The 24,064-nt window shown below is 35.3% G+C and overlaps 1 protein-coding gene and 1 pseudogene across 1 annotated transcript in view; one reads left to right on the forward strand and one right to left on the reverse strand.

The window, feature by feature from the left end:
- The window catches only part of WASF1 (WASP family member 1), a 53,879-nt gene that overhangs the window by 20,881 nt on the left and 8,934 nt on the right, over positions 1 to 24,064 (reverse strand). The window contains 1 exon segment of the mRNA XM_054699103.1: positions 2,635 to 2,795. Coding sequence (XP_054555078.1) covers positions 2,635 to 2,767 — 133 coding nt within the window. The 5' untranslated portion in view covers positions 2,768 to 2,795.
- LOC119252774 (prefoldin subunit 4-like) lies at positions 16,458 to 17,178 on the forward strand (annotated as a pseudogene).

Consider the following 24,064-nt stretch of genomic DNA (forward strand, 5'->3'; position numbering starts at 1 on the left):
ATTAAATAAAGCACACTGAAGGTTTTCAATAATTATACTTTATAAAGCAGAATTACATTGTACTATTAAGAAACAAACCTGGGATGTACATTTTTGTGAATAAGAGGTCAGAAAGATGTCCAGTTCCAAGTTATGCTAAGCCTTGAGATTTACCTTTATTGCAATTTACCTTTATTGGCTCTTTTGTTGCCAACAACAGTACCAGGGTGAAAATATTAACTATAGAACCATTTGGATAGGCAAGTTTTCAAAGTAATTCAGAGATTATTTAATGCATTAATTATAAGTTTAACTATTTTGGATGGAAACCTATGTAAAATCTAGTGTAAGCCTCCCTGTCTTCTTAAGTAGAATATAAAATTAAATGTAATGTAACCTTTGTTTGGACTCATAGCCATGAATTGATTATGAAAATCTATTCATGTACTAGGATAGAAAACAGGCTTGACATGTATAAGTACATTTGCTTTTACATTAAATGGTCTCTTTACAGTGTTTGTATTGCTTCTTATCTTACATCACTTCTTCCTTTGCTATAAACCATCTATTCTGATTGGCTCCAATAATGCCTGCTTCTATTATCTCCTCCATACTTTCTCTTTTAATACTCTGAAGCATAAATGTTTGTCCTTTTACCTTTAATTCTAGGTTCTCAACTATATCAAGTTAGAAAGGTGCCAGAGACTGTAATTGCAGGGTGTTAAACTATTGTTATATCATCTTAAAGCTACATATTTTATGGACTTTCTTTTTGTTTATGAATCTCCAGAAATTGCTTACAAAATGTTTATATAGTTTCTGAGTCCAAATTTGAAAGCAAATGCTAATTTATAGTTTCACAATGTATTTCTATTTTCAGAGTTTGGCTACATCATGACCTTGTACTTACTGCTTGTGTAGACTATACTAGGTGCTGCTTGTATAGTCTATACTAGACTTGAAAATCCTTTAAAGTTTCTCATTTAGGTTATGTAAGAAATGAGTTAGTAGTGAAAATTAGCAATCATTACATTAATTCTAAATCTATATTGGGAATATACCTAAAACAAAAGTGCCTGCAGTAAGTCCAAAATTCATTTTAATTTTAAGAAATATTTTAAGCAAATGTACCAGTATCATTTCTATACTCTTAACATGCATTTTAATACTAATGTGCTGATGTACTCATACACATATAGTATGTGTAAATTTTATATTGAAATCATGTTATGTTAGATTCGATTACAGCTAGATCACAAAAAACACCAGCTAATATCTTTAAACAATATAGTTAATCATATGTTAATATAGTATCTAGGACTCGCCTTTGACTTGTCTCAAAAGTACATTCTGTATTGACTTTCCCAAGGAAGAAGCAAGTAAACAATACTTTAGTGACAAACATTAAAAATAAAAAATAAAAAAAATCACCTAGAGGGACAACTTTTTTTCTTAGAACATTTATTTCAGAGGCTCTCACAAAGAGCATTCAAATGTAACATTTTATGTTACACTAGCTATATAGATTTATGGCCTAATGTGCCCACTTGAAATAAATTAGATTAACAACTTCTTTTTTTTATCTTGTACTAAGTGTAACAGGTCCGCCAATAACTCCATTTGTTCAACATCTTTTCTTTATAATGTTATAACCACAACATTGATGAAAAATATAATATTGAGGAGAAAAAAGCAATCCCAGGCAGACAATGTTATTATTCTAGGACCGGATTTCATTATGTTATTTCTTTACTGTGTTTGAAGTCTCAGTTTCCAAGAACCTAATAATCAGTTAAGTGAGGACTTACTGCACTCAATTATGAAAAGACAAAATTTTAAAGGAAAAAATGAGACAATCCTGTCTACAAAGACAATCTACGTGGTGAGTATGGATGAGTAGATAAATCTAGTACTATGACTTATAGAATATACCTAGGCCAAGAACACCTTGTTTTAACTTTAAAATGAAATACAAATGTTTATTGTAAGCTAAACCTTCAATTCAAAAAAGTTGATTTTTTAAATTTTCTAACATTAATTTTAAAATGGGAAAAATTTTAATTCCTTAACCTAGTAGCTCTGTAATCTTATAATCTTATAATAGGAACACACTGCCTGATCCTCCTTCCCTACCTGCCCCTTTCATTGGTCTTTATTATCTAGTCTGACTGCTTACCTTTTGTATACCAGAGGTCAGGTTCACTAGATATTTCATATTGTGCTGCACATCAGACTCTTGACTAGTATCCTAATGTCTTTCACAAACTCCCTTAACTAACCTAATCATCTGACTAGTGACAATGCACATACTAGTGTAGTGGAAGCCTTTAAATAAGTAAATAGCAATAACAAGCAAGCAAAGGTATAACTCTGCCCCTAATTTTCACAGATTAAACCATACGTTAAAAACAATTCAGTAATTGTTATGATATGACTGTTCCTGAAGAGTTTGTCCTTGTTTTCCTTTCCCAGAAGAAACATGTAGGGGGAGAAGAAATGGTTCTAAAATTCACTAATTTTACTTAAATCTACAGTATTTTTGGGACAATTTTGTAATCTTCTCACCAAACATCCCCCTCAAAATTAATCATAAGAACATCTTAATATAATTATTTGGTTTGCAAGTAATATTTATAATTGATATAAAATACTTACTTAGGCTACTTAGTTGTCTAATTATATTTGCCAAGGAAATATTGGTCACACATTCCAGTTCATTCTTAATGCCTCTAGGCAGTGCTGTGTGGCACAAGTGCCTAGGATCAATGTTTCTTTTCACTAATGGCATCTTGAGATCAACCTCTGTGCCAGTTCACCTGTAGGAAATCAAACAAATTAATATTATTCAATCTCAGCCAACATAAAATGAGAGCTTATCTTTCACATTTAATAATAAAGTATCTGCCAGTAATTGGGGTCACCTGATTAAATGAATCAAAATTGATTTGTTAACCTTTCATTTTCAATTATTACAATGTCAATATTATATCAACCATGAAAAAAATTACTTTCAATATCTATTGCTTCATGGTGAATTCATAATCACTAACTATTATTCCCCTGAAACAACTGTTTTTTGCTTACTACAACTAGAAGTTTTGTTCTAGAGTTGATATGAATGGCCATCTCTAAGGAAATGCTTAAGAGCACTTAAGAAGTGAGAAGAGTAGTTCATATTTACATTTCCATATAAAATATTTGGGGCTTGAATAACAGCTCCTAGAAGACAAAAATCTTGTTTTACAATAAGCTTATGTTTCTAAGATCTAGAAAATACAAGATGTTTAACAGTTGACTGATAAAAGGAGAAAAATTGAAACTTTAAAACTATGAAGCCAAAAAAAAAAAAAAATAAGTTACTGAACAGAGGGTGTGTGCACACACACATACACAACTTTTGTAAATTAACAATTTAATGATTCTAGGGAACTGCTCTTTGCTGTGTGCATAGAAAAGGAATGAATACTTTGGAGAAAAACAATACTTCATTACTGATTGTGGAATAACAGGTTTGCTTGTTTTGCTCTCCCAAGAGCAAGGATGGATCTGCTCTTACTCACTTTCGCATTTTTAGAGACTAGTTATGTTGGGTACAGCAGTCACAGAAATTTTGATCAAAAGAATGTTGTACCACATACAAAGTTGTTTTAAATATTGTTTTAATCTCAAAAGAAAAATGGCTTTTTTGTTGTGATTAAAATAGTGCCCTTAGGTAAAATATCAAAGTTTTTTCAGAGAGAAACTTGCCTCATCCTCTTTACTTAAATTTCAATACTGGATTGTTTTTCTTATTTCTGTATCCTATTCATTGGTGATTCTAATGATCACTTATCTAAATCAACTATCAAAATCTTAGTAGGAAAAAGTAAAATAAAGCTTAATAACTTCATCTCCTAAATCCCGAGAAAACTGTCTGATTTTCTGATACTTTTAAAAAAGGACCCTAGGGTTAACTAATGTAGGATTTTTTTGTCAGATTGGTAAAGAGCGAAAAAAACTCTAATCAGTAAAATTAGTTATAATTAAAATTAGTTACTAATTAAAAAATTAGTTATAATTTATTTAGCAAGCAAAAACAAAATCAAGTTCATTTCAGTACCTATTAATAGAGCAAATGATATTTTCTGCTTAAAAGCAATTATAAAATACTAAACAATGAATTTTTTTTTAAGATTTATTTATTTCTGTACAAGAACTGGGGTGCAAGCCCGAGGTGCGGGTGGTGAGAGGATTCACCAGAGAGAGTAGGGAGCAGAACAGGCAGACTGACTGACATACACTGCTGAGGGGAGCAACGGGTGAAGCAGGAGAGGTCTGCTGAGCCATGTGGGCTGCTCCCTGGTTGCCTGGCTGGCCAGGGATCGAACTCTTGCTGCAGTGGCTGGCAATAGCTTGATAGCACTGTGGATGTCTTTTACCCCTGCGTCACCAGGAAGGCCCTAAACACAATGAATCTATGCGATATTTTAATACCTGTTAAATTTCACCATTACCTATTTGAGGGTGGAAAATTTTTACTTAAAAAGAAAGTTAAGTTATATTGTGCTAAAAAATTAACTAATTTTTAAAAGTGATGATCTGTTTTCTTATGTCACAAGTAAAGATATCATCACACAAACAACAATTTTCCAGCTATAATATAATCCATCTAGTTATAACACTAACTGAATTAGCCAGCTTGTAAAAAAAAACAAAACAAATTTCTAGGTTTCTGCATATACTTTCCTGATCCCTAGCAATTAAACTGTCAATTATGAAGCAAACAGAGATTATATTAGAGTATGAAAACTAAAGACTGCATTTCCTCAATTATTTCTTAAGGTAAAATAACTTAAACTCTCAATAAATGTTTCTAATTTAAAAAATCTTTTCATGAGTTTAATTTTAACTCCTAATATGAATTTTAAAGTAAAAATAAATTAACTACAACACTGCTTAAGACAGGTCTATTGAGCTAGGTACACTAAAAGTCCTTAGAAGGGTAAGGAAAATGAAACTATTTCATGAGTTACATAGAGCATAAGAATTAAAGTATTTAATACCATCAACAACAAGTGGTTAATTCCTTATACTCATACATTGATGAAACAACTAATCTATGATCAATTAAGGTCTTACCTGAATTTTTAAAATGATAGTAATAAGGAAAATACCAAGGTAAACTTATATCATATAAGCCTTTATTGAAGTTTAAGGCTATTTTGCTGGAATGTGAAATATTCAAGACCTTTAAATATTCAAGACATTTACAACTAATTCCCATTAAATTACATCATTTTTATTTTCACCACACGAGACTATTTTAGTGCCTTCTCACCTTTATTATTTACTGTCTGTGAGACTCCTTGTATTTCTTTTCTTTTTTTTTTTAATTTCTCTGAGTATCTATCTATTTATTTATTAGAAGATTTATTTATTTATTCATACAAGCACTGGGTACAGTCAGAAGCGCAGGAGGGTGAGAGAATTCATCAGAGCCAGAGCGGGGAGCAGAGCAGGAAGAAGGGGCGAAGTACACTGCTGAGGGGAGCAGCGGGCGGCAGGAGAGGTCTGCGCGCCATGCGGGACCCTCCTCCGGTGGCCGGGGAGCAGCCGGGGATGGAACTGGTGCTGCAGAGGCTGCGGGCAGCTTCGCAACCCAGCGCTCAACCATTGCGCCACCGGGGAGGCCCGAGACTCCTTATATTTCAATGCTTGTCTTTAACATGGGGATAACACCACCTACCTCAAGATTTTTTGTGAAGAGTAAAATAATTATAACAAGTAGAGCTTTTAAAAAACTCCTGAATGACCAATGGGTCAAAGAAGAAATCAAATAGGAAACTAGAAAATATCTTAAGACAAACAAAGATGAAAACAAAAGATACCAAAATGGATGGGGTGCAGCAAAAGCAGTTCTAAGTGGGAGACTTAGTAATAAATGCCTGCATTAAGAAAGAAGATAAAAGGTTACCCTATCGGACCAGGAAAATGAATAACTATGAGAAAGTGAAAATCAAAATCAACAAAAAACTATGAACCAGAGACACTCTATGGGGGGTCGGGGGCGGGAGGGGAGGGATTGGGGTCAAAATAAGGGGGTTGCAATTGTATGGGGAATATAAAAATAAAATTTATAATAAAAAAAAAGGTTACCCTATCTTAATTTTACTTTCCTTCATTTTACAGGAAAATATTTGAATAAAGGGTATTCTGGGTTTCTGCCTCCTTCACTTTTATGAACTATTATTTTGAATGCTCACAGAATCCATTATGTACATGCTTGCAGAAAAGTGCTTTGCTGAATCTTCACGTGGTCTTTAACATCATCAATAATTTGGTTGGTAGTTTTTAAGACTCAGCAGAACAGAAGAACTATGATCTGTTTTTACTCACACTGCACTTCTGACCAACAAATGAATGGATTTTCTACACCAAGCAATTCTTCAACTCTCTGCGGACACCACCTGGGTGTCTTACAAGTCAGTTCAATTCTGACAGTAATTACCCACTAGAAACTCAATTTCACTGGTTCTTTCACACAAGATTGCCCCCACTTCGGATGCCCCAGTCAGTAGCACCAGGTTTCCCATACTTCTCACCAGCAGGCTATAAATCCACAGTTCCCATAACTCTCCTCCTCAGGTTTGATCATTTGCTAGAATGACTCATGGAACTCATGAAGGTACTTTATGATTACTGGTATATTATAAAGGATACAAGTCAGAAACAGTCAAATGAAAGAAACACTAGAGCATGGGATGGGTGTCAATGCATAATTTTGAAGACTTTCTGGACCTGTCACCCTTCCACAACCCCAATGTGTTCACTAATATGTAAGGTCTCCAAGTCTCATAATTTAGGAGATTTTGTGGAGATTTCATCACACACACACAATTGATTAAATCACTAACCAATGGTGATTAGCTCAATCTCCGGCTTGTCTCCCCTTATTGGAGGATAGGAAGTAAAGCTGAAAGCTCCAAGCTTCTAATGTTTCTGGCCACCCCGCCCCCCCAATCCTGAAGCTATCTAGGAATCCCAGTCACTAGCAAAAATATTGTTAGTTGTACTTAATCTGTAAAATTTGTCTACATCAGTCATCACACTAGCAAAAAGACACTGAAACTCCAAGATACAAAAGTTTTAAGAGCTCTGTGCCAGGAACCAGGGGCAAAGTTCAACTCTATGTTCCTTATTATAACACAAAAAGCAATTCTGGTATTAAAATGCAGATTCATCTTAGTCATTTATTTTTGTATTGTGATCACGACAACTAAGGGTCCTTGGCGTCTCTCAATAAAGAATTTCATGCATATGAAAAAATGTTCAACATCACTTGCAATCAGGGAAATGCAAATCAAAATGAAGGTGAGAATGGCACATATTAAAAAAACTAGCAACAACAAATGTTGGCGAGGATGTGGAGAGAAAGGAACTCTCCTGCACTGCTGGTGGGAGTGCAAACTGGTCCAGTCACTATGGAGAGCTGTGTGGAGATTCCTCAACCTACTAAAGATAGAGCTTCCTTATGATCCAGCAATTCCACTCCTAGGTATTTACCCAAAGGACTCAGAAACATCAATTCCAAAGAGCACCTGCACCCCTATGTTTATAGCAGCACTATTTACAATAGCTAGGCTTTGGAAACAACCCAAATGCCCAAAAATAGATGACTGGATCAAGAAGATGTGGTACATATACACCATGGAATATTACTCAGCATTCAGAAAAGATAAACACATGCAATTTGCAGCAACATGGATGGAGCTGGAAGGGATCATGCTCAGCAAAATAAGCCAGAAAGAAAAAGAAAAATACCGGATGGTCTCACTCATAGCAGGATTCTAGAAAACCTAAATAAGGGACCAGGAAAAAGAATAGCTATAAGAAAGAAAAATCAAAATCAACAAACAACTATGAACCAGAGACACACTATGGGTGGGGGCGGGGAAAGAAGGGGTTGGGGTCAAAATAAGGGGGTTGCGATTGCATGGGGAATATAAAAATAAAATTAAAAAAAAAATAAAGAATTTCATGAAGCACCAGAATGAAGCCAGCCATAAAGTTTATTAGGAAGCAACAGGACAGAACACTGCAAGAGGCAGTCAGCAGTCTCAGAGAGTATAAGAGCTACACTGAGCAATAACACTGTAGGGTTTTTAAGGTTTTTTTTCCTTTTCTAGGTGGGGAGGGGTCCCTCTTAATTATGCATAATATCTTGCACCCATCACTCTTCCTGATTTCAAGACTAATTGTAACTAACCCTCCTACCCTCTTTTCAATAAGGGAGGTAGGGGGAACCTGTAAGACTCTTCCCAGGCCTCTCAGACTTGCCAGACCTTATCTGGTCCTTGAAACGGTGACAGCAACAGCTGGACTATGGTATTACAGAAATGCAGCGGTGCTCCTCTGGAGGGGTGTGCACAAACCTTTTCTATCCCTAACACTTGTATCTATACTCTTAGTAGTCAGAAAGTCCACTCAATTACATTATCTCAGAGGCTTTAAAGTGAGAAGGTAGTGATACACTTCCACCACCATTTTTTGTATCAAAAGATAAAGATGGATAGAAAAAAGGAGATTCAGTTTTCAAACTAAAAGTTCACTTGCATGTAATCTTAATAAAAAAATAAAAAACTGTGAAATTATTCTTTTGTGAGGCTCTATTACTTGCAAATAACACTTCTCTGGGCTACCCTATGCCATTTCAGAATAGTAAAAACCATAGTCTCCATCCTCTTATCACTACCCACGTTCTCCCAAGGATATGACTCCCTTGTTTGCTCTGCCAAACAATCCAAGCCAATTTGGTGTGCTAATTTTCATAAATAATTGTACATTGTTACCCATATATACTGTCCACTTTATGCAATCTTTAAGTGCCTCAGGACCTATGGTAGATTAAAAACAGCCACAAATTCTTTGCAACTTCTTAATATATTGTTTCCCTATGTGTGGTTTGGTTTTACTACTTGTTTTGACAATATCCTCTGGGGTTAAGTAACAGTGTGAGATTTCTAAGTCTAGGCCTCAAGAGATCTTCTATCTCCTACAAGAGTTCTTCCACAGATAAACTGAGTAAGTCTGTAGAAACATAGCCTAGTCAATATCCAGAATAGAACCAACTGTCAAATACATGAATGAGGTCCTCTTGCGCCCACGAGGTGTACAAGATAACTGCAGTAAAATGAGTGACCTTGACAGCCCAAACTGCTGGTCTATGGCATCATAAACAAAATGGTTAAGTCACTACGGTTTGGCATGGCTTTTTTATCCCGTGAGAGGTTAGCAAGTCTACAATCCTTTTCTAAAAAAATGAAATTATTTTTTTGCATAGAGTAAAACTAATGAGTTGTACTATTTTATCTTCAATTAAATCAAAATCACTAATCTGATCACAACCACTAGATGGGTATTTTATTTGAAAGCAGGCACATATGAGAAGACACTGGGAAGGTTTATCACCTATAAAGTAACATGGCACAAAATTCTGCCTCAACGGACAACTTCTCACAAGATAGTGACAAACTCAAATCTTTTATTAGGTAATAAGAATGCAATACGAACAGTGAAGAACTGCTCACTGAAGTTTTTATTGCATCCTGAACAACTTGCTAGAAAGCCTTATCTACCTGTAAAAAGCACTATGACTCAGGGGTCTGCATGTCAATCTAGCCTCCTTATATCCCCGTTTTAACATCTACTCTGAGTGAATATATATTGCCTATGGAAATAGGCATTTCTTTCCTATACAATGACCTATAGAAACACCTTAAAGTAGTTGACAAAACATTTCTAAATAATTCATTTGAGAGGCAAAGTGGCACAGGAGTCAGCAGATTTCAGGTCAATGTGATATAAGGGAGATATTGTGTGATGATTATGTGTTGTTTGAAGGATTAGAAACAAAAAAATATTAAAAAAAAATGTAAATACCTGGCAAATAACAGCATTGCAATAAATGCTATTTTTCTATAATTTGTAAGTTATTAAGGAGACTGAGCTTATCAGGTGGCTTTGGTTATATAACAAACCATTTCAAAATTAATAGCTTAAAATAAACCAATTCTGAGTCAACAATATTGGCAAAGCTCAGATGGGCAGTTCTGCTAACTTGGTCAGGCTCACTCACGTGCCTGCAGCCAGCTGCCATGGAGAGTGGGGACTGGCTGGTCTAAGATGACTCTACTGCGTTGAATCAGTTATTTTGAACTGATCTCCTGTCATCTAGCTGGCTAGCCTAGGTTTGATTATATATGGAAACACAGAAGGCCTGTCTCTTAAGGACCAGACTCAAAACTCATAAAACCACTTTTACCAAGTGGTAAAGTGGCAAGTCAAGACTTTAGGAGTCCAAGAGCAGCTTAGTGGGGTCAATTCTGCAACACCCCCCGTTGTGTATTCTTTTAAGGTCTTTTAGAGAAAGAAAATTCTTATTTTGTGCCAGATGCTTTGCTAAATGCTATATACATAGATCTGTGCATGCTGTTATGAATTTATTCATTTCAGTAAATCATTATAAAAGTCCTATCATGAGAGAAGCTATTCCTACTTTACATGTGCTGAAACTGAAGTTTAGGTAGCTAGTCTAGCTAATTAGCCTAGCTAGGCTAATTAAAATACTAGCTAAAATACTATTACTTATACACAGCAGAGTCAAAATTGGAAATTGGGTTATCTAGATCCTGCCCATTTCATGGGTTTTTCCACTAGATCATCATATGTTGTCTAGAAATTTTAAGATTCTAGTGGTTCTATAATACCTCCACAAAGTAGCCTCTAATACTGCATAACAAAATATTATCTTATAATTTGAGATGTAAGTTTAAGTCAAGTTTCCTTGACTAGTTTGGCACAGTCTACTGAGCCTAACACGTTGCCTATGATCAACTTAAACAAGTTGTTTACAACACCACTGAGTTTCCTTCACCCCTACTTTCTCTCCCCTCCTGAATGCCTCAGATCTACAGTCTGCTTTCAAGGGTCTGTCTTAAAGTTTGTCTTTGTCTGGTCCTTTGTTTGGTTTCTCTATATTCCACATATAAGTGAAACCATATGGTATTTTTCTTTCTCCTTCTGGTTTATTTCACTTAAAATAACCCCTTCCAATTCTATCCAAGTTTCCACAAATGGCATGAGTTTATCTTTTTTGATCACTGAGTTGGATTCTAGTCTCTCTCTATATATATACCATCTCTTCTTGATCCCCTATCTGTTCTGGGGCATTTAGGTCGTTTCCATATCTTAGCTATTGTAAATAGTGTTGTTGTAAGCATAAGAGTGCAGGTTTCCTTTCAAATTAGCACTTTTATGCTCTTTGGATAGATTCCTAAGAGTGGAATTGTTGGGTCATGTGGTAGATGGGATCTATTATTTTAATGGAAATAATTCCTTTTTATATTAAAATGCTGGAATAGCTAATAAAAATACCAACCACAATAAATCAAATCACTAGATATATTAAGATACTTTCAAATACACATTTAATTATCCAAATCAGAAATCTGTCAGTCATTTTGATTGTCCCTCTACTCATCACCCACTTTTACCCCCACCACTTCATTGACTTTACCTTCAAAATATTATCAAGTCTATCCATTATTCTCCATGCCCATTAATACAACCTTATCTCGAGTTGCTATCATCCCTCGCTTAGACTATTACTGACACCTTTTGGTCTCTCTTCTCTTATTGAGGAATTAGTGATAGCTTTAAAATATAAGTCTCATCATGTTATTTCTCCTGCTTAAAACCCTTCACTATAGTTTCTCTATCCTAAATGCAATCCCTTCACCACAGCCTAGATGTCTTGCTTACCTTTCCATCCTCACCTTGAGCCCTTTGCACTGTTCCACTCACATTGCTCTCTTCCCTATTATACCAAGCTCTTCCTCTGTGGGGCCTTTTTATGCATTATTTCCTCTTGGCATCACTGGCTCCTTTTCATTTTTCAAGGCTCAAAAGGACTTTCATACCTATTAACCTATTACAGAATCCTACTGGTTTCCCTTTATAGCACATTTTCAATTTACATATGTATATTTACTAGTTTGTTTGTTTTATCTTCATACTAGGCTGTAATTACCATGATTACAAACTACATTTCAGTCATCGCTGTCCCAAAACTTAACATTCTGCTTGCTACAGTTGAATACTTTTTTTTTTTTTTTAAGATTTATTTATGCAAACACTGGGTATAGTCAGAAGCGTAGGAGGGTGAGAGAATTCACCAGAGCCAGAGCGGGGAGCAGAGCAGGCAGAAGGACTGAAGTACACTGCTGAGGGGAGCAGTGGGCGGCAGGAGAGGTCTGCGCGCCATGTGGGACCCTCCTCCAGTGGCCGGGGAGCAGCTGGGGATTGAACCGGCGACACAGAGGCTGTGGGCAGCTTCGCAACCCAGCGCTCAACCGCTGCGCCAGCGGGGAGGCCCCCAGTTGAATACTTTTGAAAAATAATCACCATTTGCCTTTTGTATGGCACCATATTGGTTGTTCTCGAACAGTAACAGACAGTGAAAGAAGATGGGAAAAAACTGAATTCACCACAGGAATGAAAATGAAAAGATCTCCAGGAGCAAAATGCAACATGAAAATAAAATTTATTACTTAAAAATAAGTACCTGGTGTTACCATCATTTTATCTTATTAATTATCCAACAAATAAAACCTACTTCCTATGTGCACAGAGGATCCAGGATTAGTGGTTTGCTGTTTGGAAACACAGGGATAATCATATCACTGCTAGTATGACTTTTTGTAATATGGTTTTCTCTGCAGGAGCACTTTTCAGGTTAAATATGAGGTTGTTAAAATATATAGAAGTGGAATTTATCCACTAATTTCCAAACTCAGTACAGTGTAATTCCAAAGACAGAATTATACTGCTTCTGGCATAAAAGCAATAACTATGTTGAAACAAATTTTCTACTAATGGTTGTTTGCAGGCAGTTAAAAAGAAGGAATTTCTAAGGTCAGTTACTTAAAGTGGAATTACATGTCTGTATGATATAGAAACTGGTATAATGAACTAAATTTAGGTAGCTCACTAATTAAAAAAGAACATATTAAATAGTAGTTAGCATCAAATGTTTTCACGACTATAATCAGAAACAACACACCTGTCTTTTAATCTTGTAAAATAATATTTATTGTTGCCCACTACACTGACAAGATGCATTTCTTGAAGAAAATTTGAAAAATGTTCACATATGTGAAATTAAAATCATTCCAAATCCCTACAACTAGAGAGACTAACAGTTAACATTTTAATCTACAAATAATTATATTTTAGATTGACTACATTATGGAGCTATATTTACAAAGAAAAGAGAATTCTAAAATATTCTGTGCCTACCATTGCATTGCCTGCCTTTTTTTTTTTTTTTTTAAGATTTATTTATGTATACAAGAGCTGGATGTAGGCCTGAGGTGTGGGAGGTGAGAGGATTCACCAGAGACAGAGTGGGGAGCAGAACAGGCAGATCTACTGAAATACACTGCTGAGGGGAGCAGCAGGTGAGACAGGAGAGGTCTGCTATGCCATGTGGGTTGCTCCCTGGCCAGCCGGGGCTTGAACTCATGCTGCAGTGGCTGGCAATAGCTTACTAGTGCTGAGACTTAACCCCTTGTGCCACCATGGAGGCCCCTGCATGACATTCTTTCCTCAAAGAATGACCCAGTCTCAAACTTTTCACCTTTACTGTTGAGAATTACTAAACATCTCTAAGCATCTGTTTAATCATATGGTTTTTGTGGGAATTTAATAATCCACATTAGGTGGTATACAAATGGTAGTCATTGTTAGAACTAAAAAAAAATAACCACTTTGGTGGAACTTTTGCAGATTGCTTCAGTCCTATTCTTAAAATATTTGTGTCACTTATGCTATTATGCTCATCATGAGCCAATACATGTCTTATCTCTCTCCCTAGGATCTGAGGTGATCTGGGAAGCTCCCATACCTCCCACAGGTTTATAGATTCCACAGTGGATACAGAAACTTAAGGTCAATTCATTATATTTTCACACTTATTACTTATCAGTCATTATACTGGGAGACACAGAGATAAACAATAACTCTCAGTTTCTGCCCTCACATACCTTATAATTTTGTAGTGGGAAAGAGACAGATTTAGTACCCTTCTTTTTGAAATTCTTAGAGACAGGTATTTTAGAATACAGAATCTTTCAGATGTCAGATATATACTGTTTCAGATATATACTGTTTATGAAAAACCCATTCATCAAAGGCTAGATCAGCATCATATGACAAACATTATTTCTATAGCGAAATTTCTATAGTGAAATACCTGAATATTCACACTAACAGGCATAATTAAAGGCTATAAATAGCCTCAATTCAGTTCAGTCAGGGTTTATCACTTCATTAGTTTGAAACCACCATTATACAAATTATCACAAACTTAGTGGTTTGCTTAGTACATATCATCTTACTTCTGGAATCAGAAGTTTCATTAGGCTAAAGCCAACATATCTTCAGGACTGGTTTCTATCTACAGGATGGATGGGAGAATCTGTTCTTTGCTTTTTCAGTGTTCTGAGACTGTCCACACTCCTAGGCTCCTTGCCTTCTTTCACTTTCACGGCAAGCAAGCCCATCACCTTTACCCATCACTTCTGCCATCGTACCTTCTCTGGCACTCATTTCATTCCCTTATAAAAATCCTCACTGATTATATTAAGCCCAATTGGATAATCCAGGTCAATGTTCTCATTTCGAGGGCCTTAATTTATTCACCTCTACAGAGTCATCTTTGCAAAGTATGATAAAATATTCACAGGTCCCAGGGATTACGTTCTGACCACCTTTGGGGGATATTACTCTGCCCACCAGAGCCACTAAATGAGTTTAAAAAAAAAAAAAAAAAAAGAATAAGCCTTCTAGTTTTCAGTCTTTTTGGCATGAGAACTCTAACGAGGAATCTAGACCTGTATAACCCAAGGTAGTACAAGGCCAGTGATGTAAGAAAAGCATAGGCTGATTGCAGAAACGCAGCAGCTGTAAAGATCACAACCAGCTAGGTATCAGGAAAAGTTTCATGAAATATGGTATTTGATGAGAGCCTTCAAAGATGCAAAGCATTACAACAGGTGAACACTGGTACAAAGGTTATTTTTTTTTTCAGACATACTTGCTCTCAAAACTTTTCACAGACATACAAAACAGCTACAAGAAATTCAGAGACATCAAATTATAATACATATTTGGGGAAGAAAGAAAAATGCAGTTTGACTAAACTATATAGAGTTAAAATTAAGAACAGAGGGAAAAAAGAATGAAAATACAAATTGGAGACAACTATAGTCATGTTACTTGTCAGAAAGAAGAGTCTGCCCTTAATTCTGAGAAAATGAGCAATCAGGTGGAAATAGTTTTGAACACAGAAATGATGTGATATGATTGGCGTTACATTGGAGAAAGGTTAATTTGGCAGGAGGACTGATTAAAATTGGTAAAAGCAGAAGAGTAGGAGACCAGTAACTAATCTAAAAAAGTAATAAGTACTTTTGGGTGGTGTAAGAAGCAGAATGATGCCAAGATAGCTAGAATCTGCAAGATATGAACATCAACATGGTCTTTAAATAAAAGTAGCTACCAATCAAAGTGCTTTACTGTGTGTCAGTTAGCATTTTAAATGCTTCTGTCACAAATAACTATGAACCAATTTGACTCCAGTTTACAGTTGGGAAGAGAATCAGCAATCCTACAGCAAGTAACCAGCACGCTAGGATTCAAATTCACGTGGATCCAACTCCCAAGTCCAAGTAAGTTACCAGCCTTAAGTGACATAGTACTACATTCTCAATTGAAAGCTAGAAAATTAGTGAAAAACTCACCATTTCACCTGAAAGTAAACTATAAGTTATACATGTATAATATAAACTCTAAAGCAAACATTAGAATATCACAACAAAGAGTTGTAATTATTAAGTTATAACTATTAAAGGAAACAAAATGGAATCATTAAAAAATATTCACTCCAAAAGACAAAAAAAAGAGAGAGAGATCAACAGTCAAGACAAAGAGAAAATGGCAGATTTAAACTCTGCATCAATAATCACATTAGGGCCTCCCTGGTGGTGCAAGGGGTTAAGACGCAACCTATGAAGCAAGCCACAGCCTCTGCAGCACGAGTTCAATCCCCAGCCAGGGCATGGCAGACCTCTCCTGATTCGCCACTGCTCCCCTCAACAATGTGTTTCAGTCGATCTGCCTGTTCTGTTCCCCACTCTGTGTCTGGTGAAGCTTCTCACCCCCACCACTTCTGGCCTGTACCCCAGGTCTTGTATGCATAAATAAATAAATCTCTTAAAAAAAAAAATCTTTAAAAAAAAAAAAGAATTAAAAAGCTAGGGATAAGGGCGGGGCTCTCAGGCGGGGATCGGGAGGCGCTGCGCAGGCGTCCTGGGCTGGCAGGGCTCGCGCGCGGGGGCCCCGGGGACCAGGCGCCGCTGCGCCCCCCACCCGCGCCCTGGTGCAGTCCCAAGATGGCGGCCACCATGAAGAAGGCGGCTGCAGAAGATGTCGATGTTACTTTTGAAGACCAGCAAAATAAACAAATTTGCCAGGAATACAAGTAGAATCACAGAGCTAAAGTTAGAAATAGACGTAAAAAAGAAACAACTACAGAATTTAGAAGATGCCTGTGAGGACATCATGCTTGCGGATGACGACTGCCTAATGATACCTTGTCAAATCGGTGATGTGTTCATTAGTCATTCTCCAGAAGAAACACAAGACATGTTAGAAGAAGCAAAGAAAAATTTTCAAGAAGAAATTGACGCCTTAGAATCCAGAGTGGAATCAATTCATGGGCCTCCCCTGGTGGCGCAGCGGTTGAGCGCTGGGCTGCGAAGCTGCCCGCGGCCTCTGCAGCGCCGGTTCGATCCCCGGCCACCCGGCGAGGGTCCCACATGGCGCGCAGACCTCTCCTGCCGCCCGCTGCTCCCCTCAGCAGTGTACTTTGTCACTCTGCCTGTTCTGCTCTCCGCTCTGGCTCTGGTGAATTCTCTCACCCTCCTGCGCTTCTGACTGTACCCAGAATAAAATAAATAAATAAATAAATAAAATAAAAAGTGTTTTTAAAAAAAAAAAAAAAAATCCAGAGTGGAATCAATTCAGCGGGTGTTAGATTTCAAAGTTCAGTTATATGCAAAATTTGGGAGCAACATAAACCTTGAAGCTAATGAGAGTTAAACTTTTTTTTAATACTTTTTAAATTTGTTTAATAAACTTGAATATTGTTAAAATGATAATTTCCCTTCTTCAAATGATATGGAAAGTAAACTTTCTTTTTAAAAAACTCATTTTATTTAATGGAAACTTGCCTATTTTGACATCCTGCTTATTTATTTTATACTTTTTAAAAGACAGTGTTCCTTGTGTATTTTGCATCACAGTTTTACTCAAGGGCAGGGGCTTTATGTCATGTTATTAAAGTCAGTTCAGCAATCAAAAAAAAAAGCTAGGAATAAAATTTTTTTAAAAAATCACATTAACCATAAATGATCTCAACACGCCAGTTAAAAGGCAGAGATGATGAGCGGGGATTAAAAAAGCAAGACTGACCCACATGCTGCCTACATAATCTGCTTTAAACATGAAAACAGAAATAGGTTAGTTGTAAGTAAAAAAGATACACCAGGGCCTCCCCAGTGGTGCACTGGGTTGAACGCCGTGCTATGAAGCTGTCCGCAGCCTCGACAGTGTGGGTTTGATCCCAGCTGACCGGTGAGAATCCCACATGGCGAGGCAGACCCTGTCTCGCCTGCTGCTCCCCTCAGCAGTGTATTTCTGTCATCTGCCTGTTCTGTTGCCCGCTCTCTCTGGTGAATCCTCTCACCCTCCCATGCCTCTGGCCTGTACCCAGCTTTTGTATAAAAATAAATAAATCCTTAAAAAAAAAAAAAAAAGATACACCAGGCTATTGGAAAAAAAAAAGTTGGAGTGACTATATTAATATCAGACAAAATTGATTTTAGAGAAAGAATATTACCAGAGATAAAGGATCATTCATAATAATAATGGAGCCAATTCATCAAGAAGACATATCTAAAATGTTTATGCACTTTACAAATAGCTACACAATAAAAAGAAATGTAAGTGCAAGAAAAAGAGCTATAGTCAGAAATTTCAACATCTCTTCTTCAATAATTGATAGAACAAGTAGACAGAAAATCAATAAGCACATAGAGATCTTGAAAGACACCATAAACAATTTGACCTAATAGAATTTTATAGAACATTCTATCCCAAGACAGCAGAATACACATTTTTCAAAGTGTACAAATAACATTTACAGAGACTATATTATAAGCCATAAAACAAGTGAGAATAAATTTAAAAGAATTTAAAGTTCTACAAAGTATGTTTTCTGAATACAATCTAATTAAATAAGAAAATCAATATCAGAAAGATACCTGGAAAATTCTCAAATATTTGTAAACTAAAAACATTTCTATATAACCCTAAGTCAAAAGAGAATAAAAAACGTTAATGTAAATTTAAACTGAGTGAAAACAACATACTGAAATTTGAGGGAAGCAGTCCACGCAGAACTGAGAGAAATTTACAGCAGTAAAATGTCTACATTATGAAAGAAAGGTCTCAACTGAAAGCCCTCAACAACTTTTACAGCAAGAAAACACAAAATTTAGAACTTGCAAAAGATTGGAAATAATACAGATGAAAGCAGAAATCAATGGAATAGAATTATTCTAATCTACGCATATATACAGGAATAAAAGGCTAAGTTTTTGTTTATTTATATAGACCTCCACTATAAAGTCAAATTTACTTTTCATCCATATAGTATATAATGCAGCCAATGAGTTTCTTGTACTTTTTTATCTGTACTTAGTGTAAATATACTTATTCTAGAGTTGTGTTTTTAAGACTGGTATTTGTTTATAATAGATTAGTCATTAAGTGCAAGAAAGTCTCAATTGGTGGTCTTTACAGACAACTTTAATTATCTTAATGTTATAATAGCAATTATTGGTCCCTTATTGAAGGCAAAATTATTTCAGTCTCAGTGTAAAGCAATTAATTTCTTTGTACCTTCAGATAAAATATTAAAATAAAAAATATAATATACTATTGGGAAGATTATTTAAATTAACTCTGCCTAGAAATGCTTTCCTAAATATCTCTCTCAACCACGTCTTTCTTGATATTAGGAGATAATTCTTAGAAAAACAACGTAATTATATCTGACAGGTATAATACAAAATATAATTTTGAACCTTCTCAGAACATGGTTTTTACTCCTCTTCTGAATTGTTCCTTAAAAGATCAAATGAATTAAGAAGGACAAAGAGAGGACTGGTGCCATGGGGACTAGTTCTCATAGCTGTGTTCTTCACAGTCCTTACTAGAAGGGGCTTTATAATCATACAAATAGTTGGAAAAGAAGGTAACAGCTGGGTGTTTTGATTTTTTGACAAGACCTTGATATTTTGGCACCTTACTATTCAGTACTCTACAAGGAAGACAACTACTTATCATAGTTTTCATCCTTCACCTTCTTTCCTCAGCCTTATCAGAGGTTGTCTAAGAGATCAATTGTCTGGGTTGATAATATAAATTCAGAAACACAGAAAATGAATCATGATTATATTATTACTATTTATTATTATGATTACTCATTATTTTGTTATTTTTAGACTTATAATAGTAATGAGATTTACTAATGTATGGTCATGTATTTAACATGTTTTCTATAATATGGAATAAGTAACTAAATGACATTAAAGAGAACAAAAACCTATCTTGCTTCCACTTAAGTGAGAAAACCAGTATAAAGAAAGCAAGATTTTAGGAGCATATATATCTACTTACAGAACTCCTCATGAAAAATTGTCTAAATCATATATAGTGTTATAAACCTAAACCAAACTTTATTTCAATAGAGTATATAAAATGACACAACCACTTTGAAAAATACTTAGGCATTTTCTTATAAAGTTAAACATATAACTACTATATGACTCAGTCACTCCACTTCCATGTCTTTTACTCAGGAGAAATGAAAGATACAACCAAACAATGTTTTGTACATGAATGCTCACAACCACTGCATTGTAACAGCCAAAACCTGAAAACAACCAAAATGAGTAACAAATTGTTATCCATCAGAATAGTCTGCAAACAATGGAAAAGTGTGAAGTAATAAAATGAACTAATGATAACATAACAACATGGGTGAATTTTATAATCATTATACTAAGGGAAGTAAAAAAAAATAGACACTATATAATTCCATTTATGTAAAGTTCTAGAAAATGTAAGCTAAGAGTGAAAGTGTATCAGTGGAGGTTGGGGGTTGGTCCAAGGAGTAGAATAAGGAAGGATGCAGGGATTACGAAGGAAGACTAGGAAAACTGGTGGTTCATTATCATGACAGTTTCAGGAATGCAACCATAAGTAAAAATTATTGTGTAACTGTATAATATATTGTATTGTAAGATACTGTATTGTATATATAGCACATCAACTATATTCTAATAAAGCTCTCAAAATCCATTTAAATAGCATTAACTATTCTCATATACACAAAATTTGTATCATGTAATAAAAATGCTTATATTCTACCACATTAATGATTTAAAGTCCTGATAGTAATACTAGACATCAAATTCCATGTGCAACACAGTGTAGATTTTCAAAATTATGGAAATATGCAAGTAAAATATCTCAAAGACTAACATATTACAACAGTACAAATTCAGCAAGCTCAGGTAGATTAATGAGTTTTGCTATCTTCTGTCAATGTATTACAATCCTCTTCTTGCCCTGAAAATAAATGCAGTTATTACAATGGAAAACTGGCATGACTTTAATAATTCCCATCCCATCACTAACCATAATCAACAACTATAAAATGGTAAGGAGTTACGTTATAAGGTATTTGTAATTTGTCTATGTCAAAGTCAAAACTTTCTCCGCAGAAACCATTTCACCATGGTGACAAAGTTCCAGGCTAGTTCCCAAATCCTATTTAAGCAATAGGATCAATTATTCTTTCTTCTGCATCACAGTTTTTCTTTTTATTTTACTGCATTGTTTCCATAGGCATAAACACATGCTATCCTATCATCCATATTAAAAATATATATGCAAAAACCAGAAACAAACCTCTCTTAGTCTCACTTCTCAACTCCTCCACCCCCTGACCTCTCTGATCTCCTTTATGGCAAAAGTTCCTGAATGACTTCTCTGATTTCTCTCCTCCAATTCTCACTTGAATTTGTCCCATTCAGGCTTTCATTTCCAGCATTTTCCCCAACCATCTCACCAACGCTATAGTTAACTGCTATAACCAGTGGTTAATTCTCAGACCTTTTTCTCACTCAGTCTCTTAACTTCATCTGACAGTTGTCATGCCTTAAAAATACTTTCTTAATCTGGCTTTCAAAAGACAGGTTCCTGGCTTTCCTCTTACCTTAACTTCAACTTCTGTATCTCTAAATCTTAGAGTACTCTAGAACTTAGTCCTTGGATGTTTTTTCTTATTCATATCTATGCTCACTCCTTTAGTGATTTCATATTAAATTTTCTTAAAAGTGAGATACAACTACAGCTAACTTAAAGAACTTACATGCTTCACTGTCACCCTTAAAGTCAATTATAGATAATTCTCCTATTATTTAGAGGCAGCTGTAGGTAAAAAGTTTCAAATAGAAACAAAAAAGGAAAATAAACAATGATTTTCAATACATCATCACCCTCTCATAATTCAATATTACTAGTATAGGGGATTACTTTAAAAATCAATAAAATTGACAAATACCAAAACTAATACCTGTTTTTCATTTTGTTGCATTAGGAACATTTAAATAACATACCAAATACTTAAAAAAAAATGGAAATCATGGCCTTTGGTACTAGCCTCATGGACCTATATATAAAATAGTACTGTTTCATATTAACAGACTATATTTTAAAGCCACTTTTTAACAATTTTTCATTTTAACCTAAAAAGGACGACATATGGTTATTACAGTACTATTTTAAACAGCAGTTTCTGCTCCTAACATGACCTCTCACATAAGACTTTTAATAAGTGAATTTAATTAATTTAAAATTTGTTACAGAACTCATAAATCCAACTCTATTACAAGAAATATATATTAAAATTCATTTTTAACTGATGACAGGTCATTAATATCATCTTTCTGTACTTAGTATAACATTACAAAAAAGAAATTTACATTTTCTTTTTAATGCTAATGAATGACACTAAGTCCTTTATGTATGCACCATTAAGAAATATGGATACTTTCCTGAGAGTCAAAATGAATTCTATGAAATTAGTACTGCTCTACAATATATATGAGGCACACAAATGGTGGCTACCACAATAAAAGTTACTTTTGCTAGCAAGAAAGGAAAATACACTTATGATTGAGTACTCAATAGTAATACATAACTCCTTTCCTCCTTCCAAGATTCACACCTCAAATGACTTTGCATATACTGCCTGCCGACCCCGCAGCAAGCGTTAGAAGCATATAGAATAGAGACAGGTTTTTAAGTGTATCCCAGCTCTCTTGGAGGGTTCCATTGTCAGTGCCTCAGTTCTGAGGAAAGAGTAATTAGCATCTTTCTTTCTACTACTAAGCACATCAAAGGGTCTATACTAACTCAAACAGTTCAACCTTCAAGATCTCTTTCTCTGAAATGTCCCTTTCTGATTTAAATATTCTGTTCTACCCTCTCTGACTCCTCATTATAAAATCTGTCTTTACCAAGTTCCTGTAAGTCTTTCACACTCCTCTATTTTTAAAACCATTTTTTGGCTTGGTTTTATTTCCCACCTCACTAGCATTTCAGACTCATCTTGAGAAGAACTACCCCAGATCACAAGGCCTTATACTCTGGGTCCCAACAGACTAGTCATATCAGAACACAACACAGTATCTTCTCTCTTCACACCTTCAGCATCCTCTTCTGACTTTCCTTTTAAATTCCACTCTGTAAATATTAAATCAAGAATCAACAATTATATCTAGTTCTTTGTACATTCTTACCTCTTCATAAATCCTCAATCTCCAGATCTTAACCTATCACCTGTAAATTACTTACACGAACAACCATAACATCTTAGGAAATATTTAGTCCTGTCCCATCAGTCTGCCAGACAGCAACAAGAGTGTCTGATTAACCCAAATTCAACACGTGAAAAATCAAATTCATCATCCATGACTCCCCACTAGCCCTTAAAAGAAAATATACTGGTTCTTTAGACTTCTACTTCTAGAAACTATCAAATCACTTAGGATTTGAGAACACCTTTAAATTAAAGTGAAGTACTAGATTCTGCACTAGTCAATTCAGTAACCTTTTGAGTGCAAACTGCTGGCAAAAAAATTCATTCAGCTCCTTCAGTGGTGAACTTCGGAACCAATCCCATCTCCCAACCCCAACAAATTATCTACAGCTTAGCTATCTAACAAGAAAATCAAAATAATTCCATAATTTCCCTATGTCTAAAAGAAGCTTGAGTCAGAAGTAAGTATAAACCTGGGGATTAAGTTTTGGCTAGTATTGTGAAAGATTCTGTAGCAGCCTATGCTTAAAATTTAGTTTCCACCTAATAAAACTGAAAATTACACCTCCTCATGGGGTTGTTGTAAGGATTACACCACATATACTAGCATAGTGTGTAGCAATCATAGGTGCTCAAAAAATGGTGCTGTTATTATTGGTGTCACTACTACATTATCAGTAACACTGCCACATGAGATGTCATTCTGTTTCTCCACAGGACCATTTTCAGCATTTCTTTTCTGAAGTGTTCAGGTCTCTACTCCCTTCCCTCTCCCTTTCAACCCTGTTTAAAGTAGTGGATCCTCCTACTATTTTCTTTATCTATGCCCTGTTTTGTTTTCCTTCATAGTACTTATACCTATCTATCATTATATAACATAGGTATTGTTTATTGTCTATATACCCCACTAGAATATAAGCACCATTTGAGCAAGGATTTTGTTTTGTTTTCCACTGAGACTGTGCACTTAGCAGTCTAGCACACAATAGGTGCTCAATAAATATTTATGAATTAATGAATGGATGGTGAGGC

Source organism: Talpa occidentalis, unplaced genomic scaffold, assembly GCF_014898055.3.
Source record: "Talpa occidentalis isolate TD23 unplaced genomic scaffold, MPIMG_talOcc4v2.1 talOcc4.2, whole genome shotgun sequence".
Classification (NCBI taxonomy): Eukaryota; Metazoa; Chordata; class Mammalia; order Eulipotyphla; family Talpidae; genus Talpa; species Talpa occidentalis.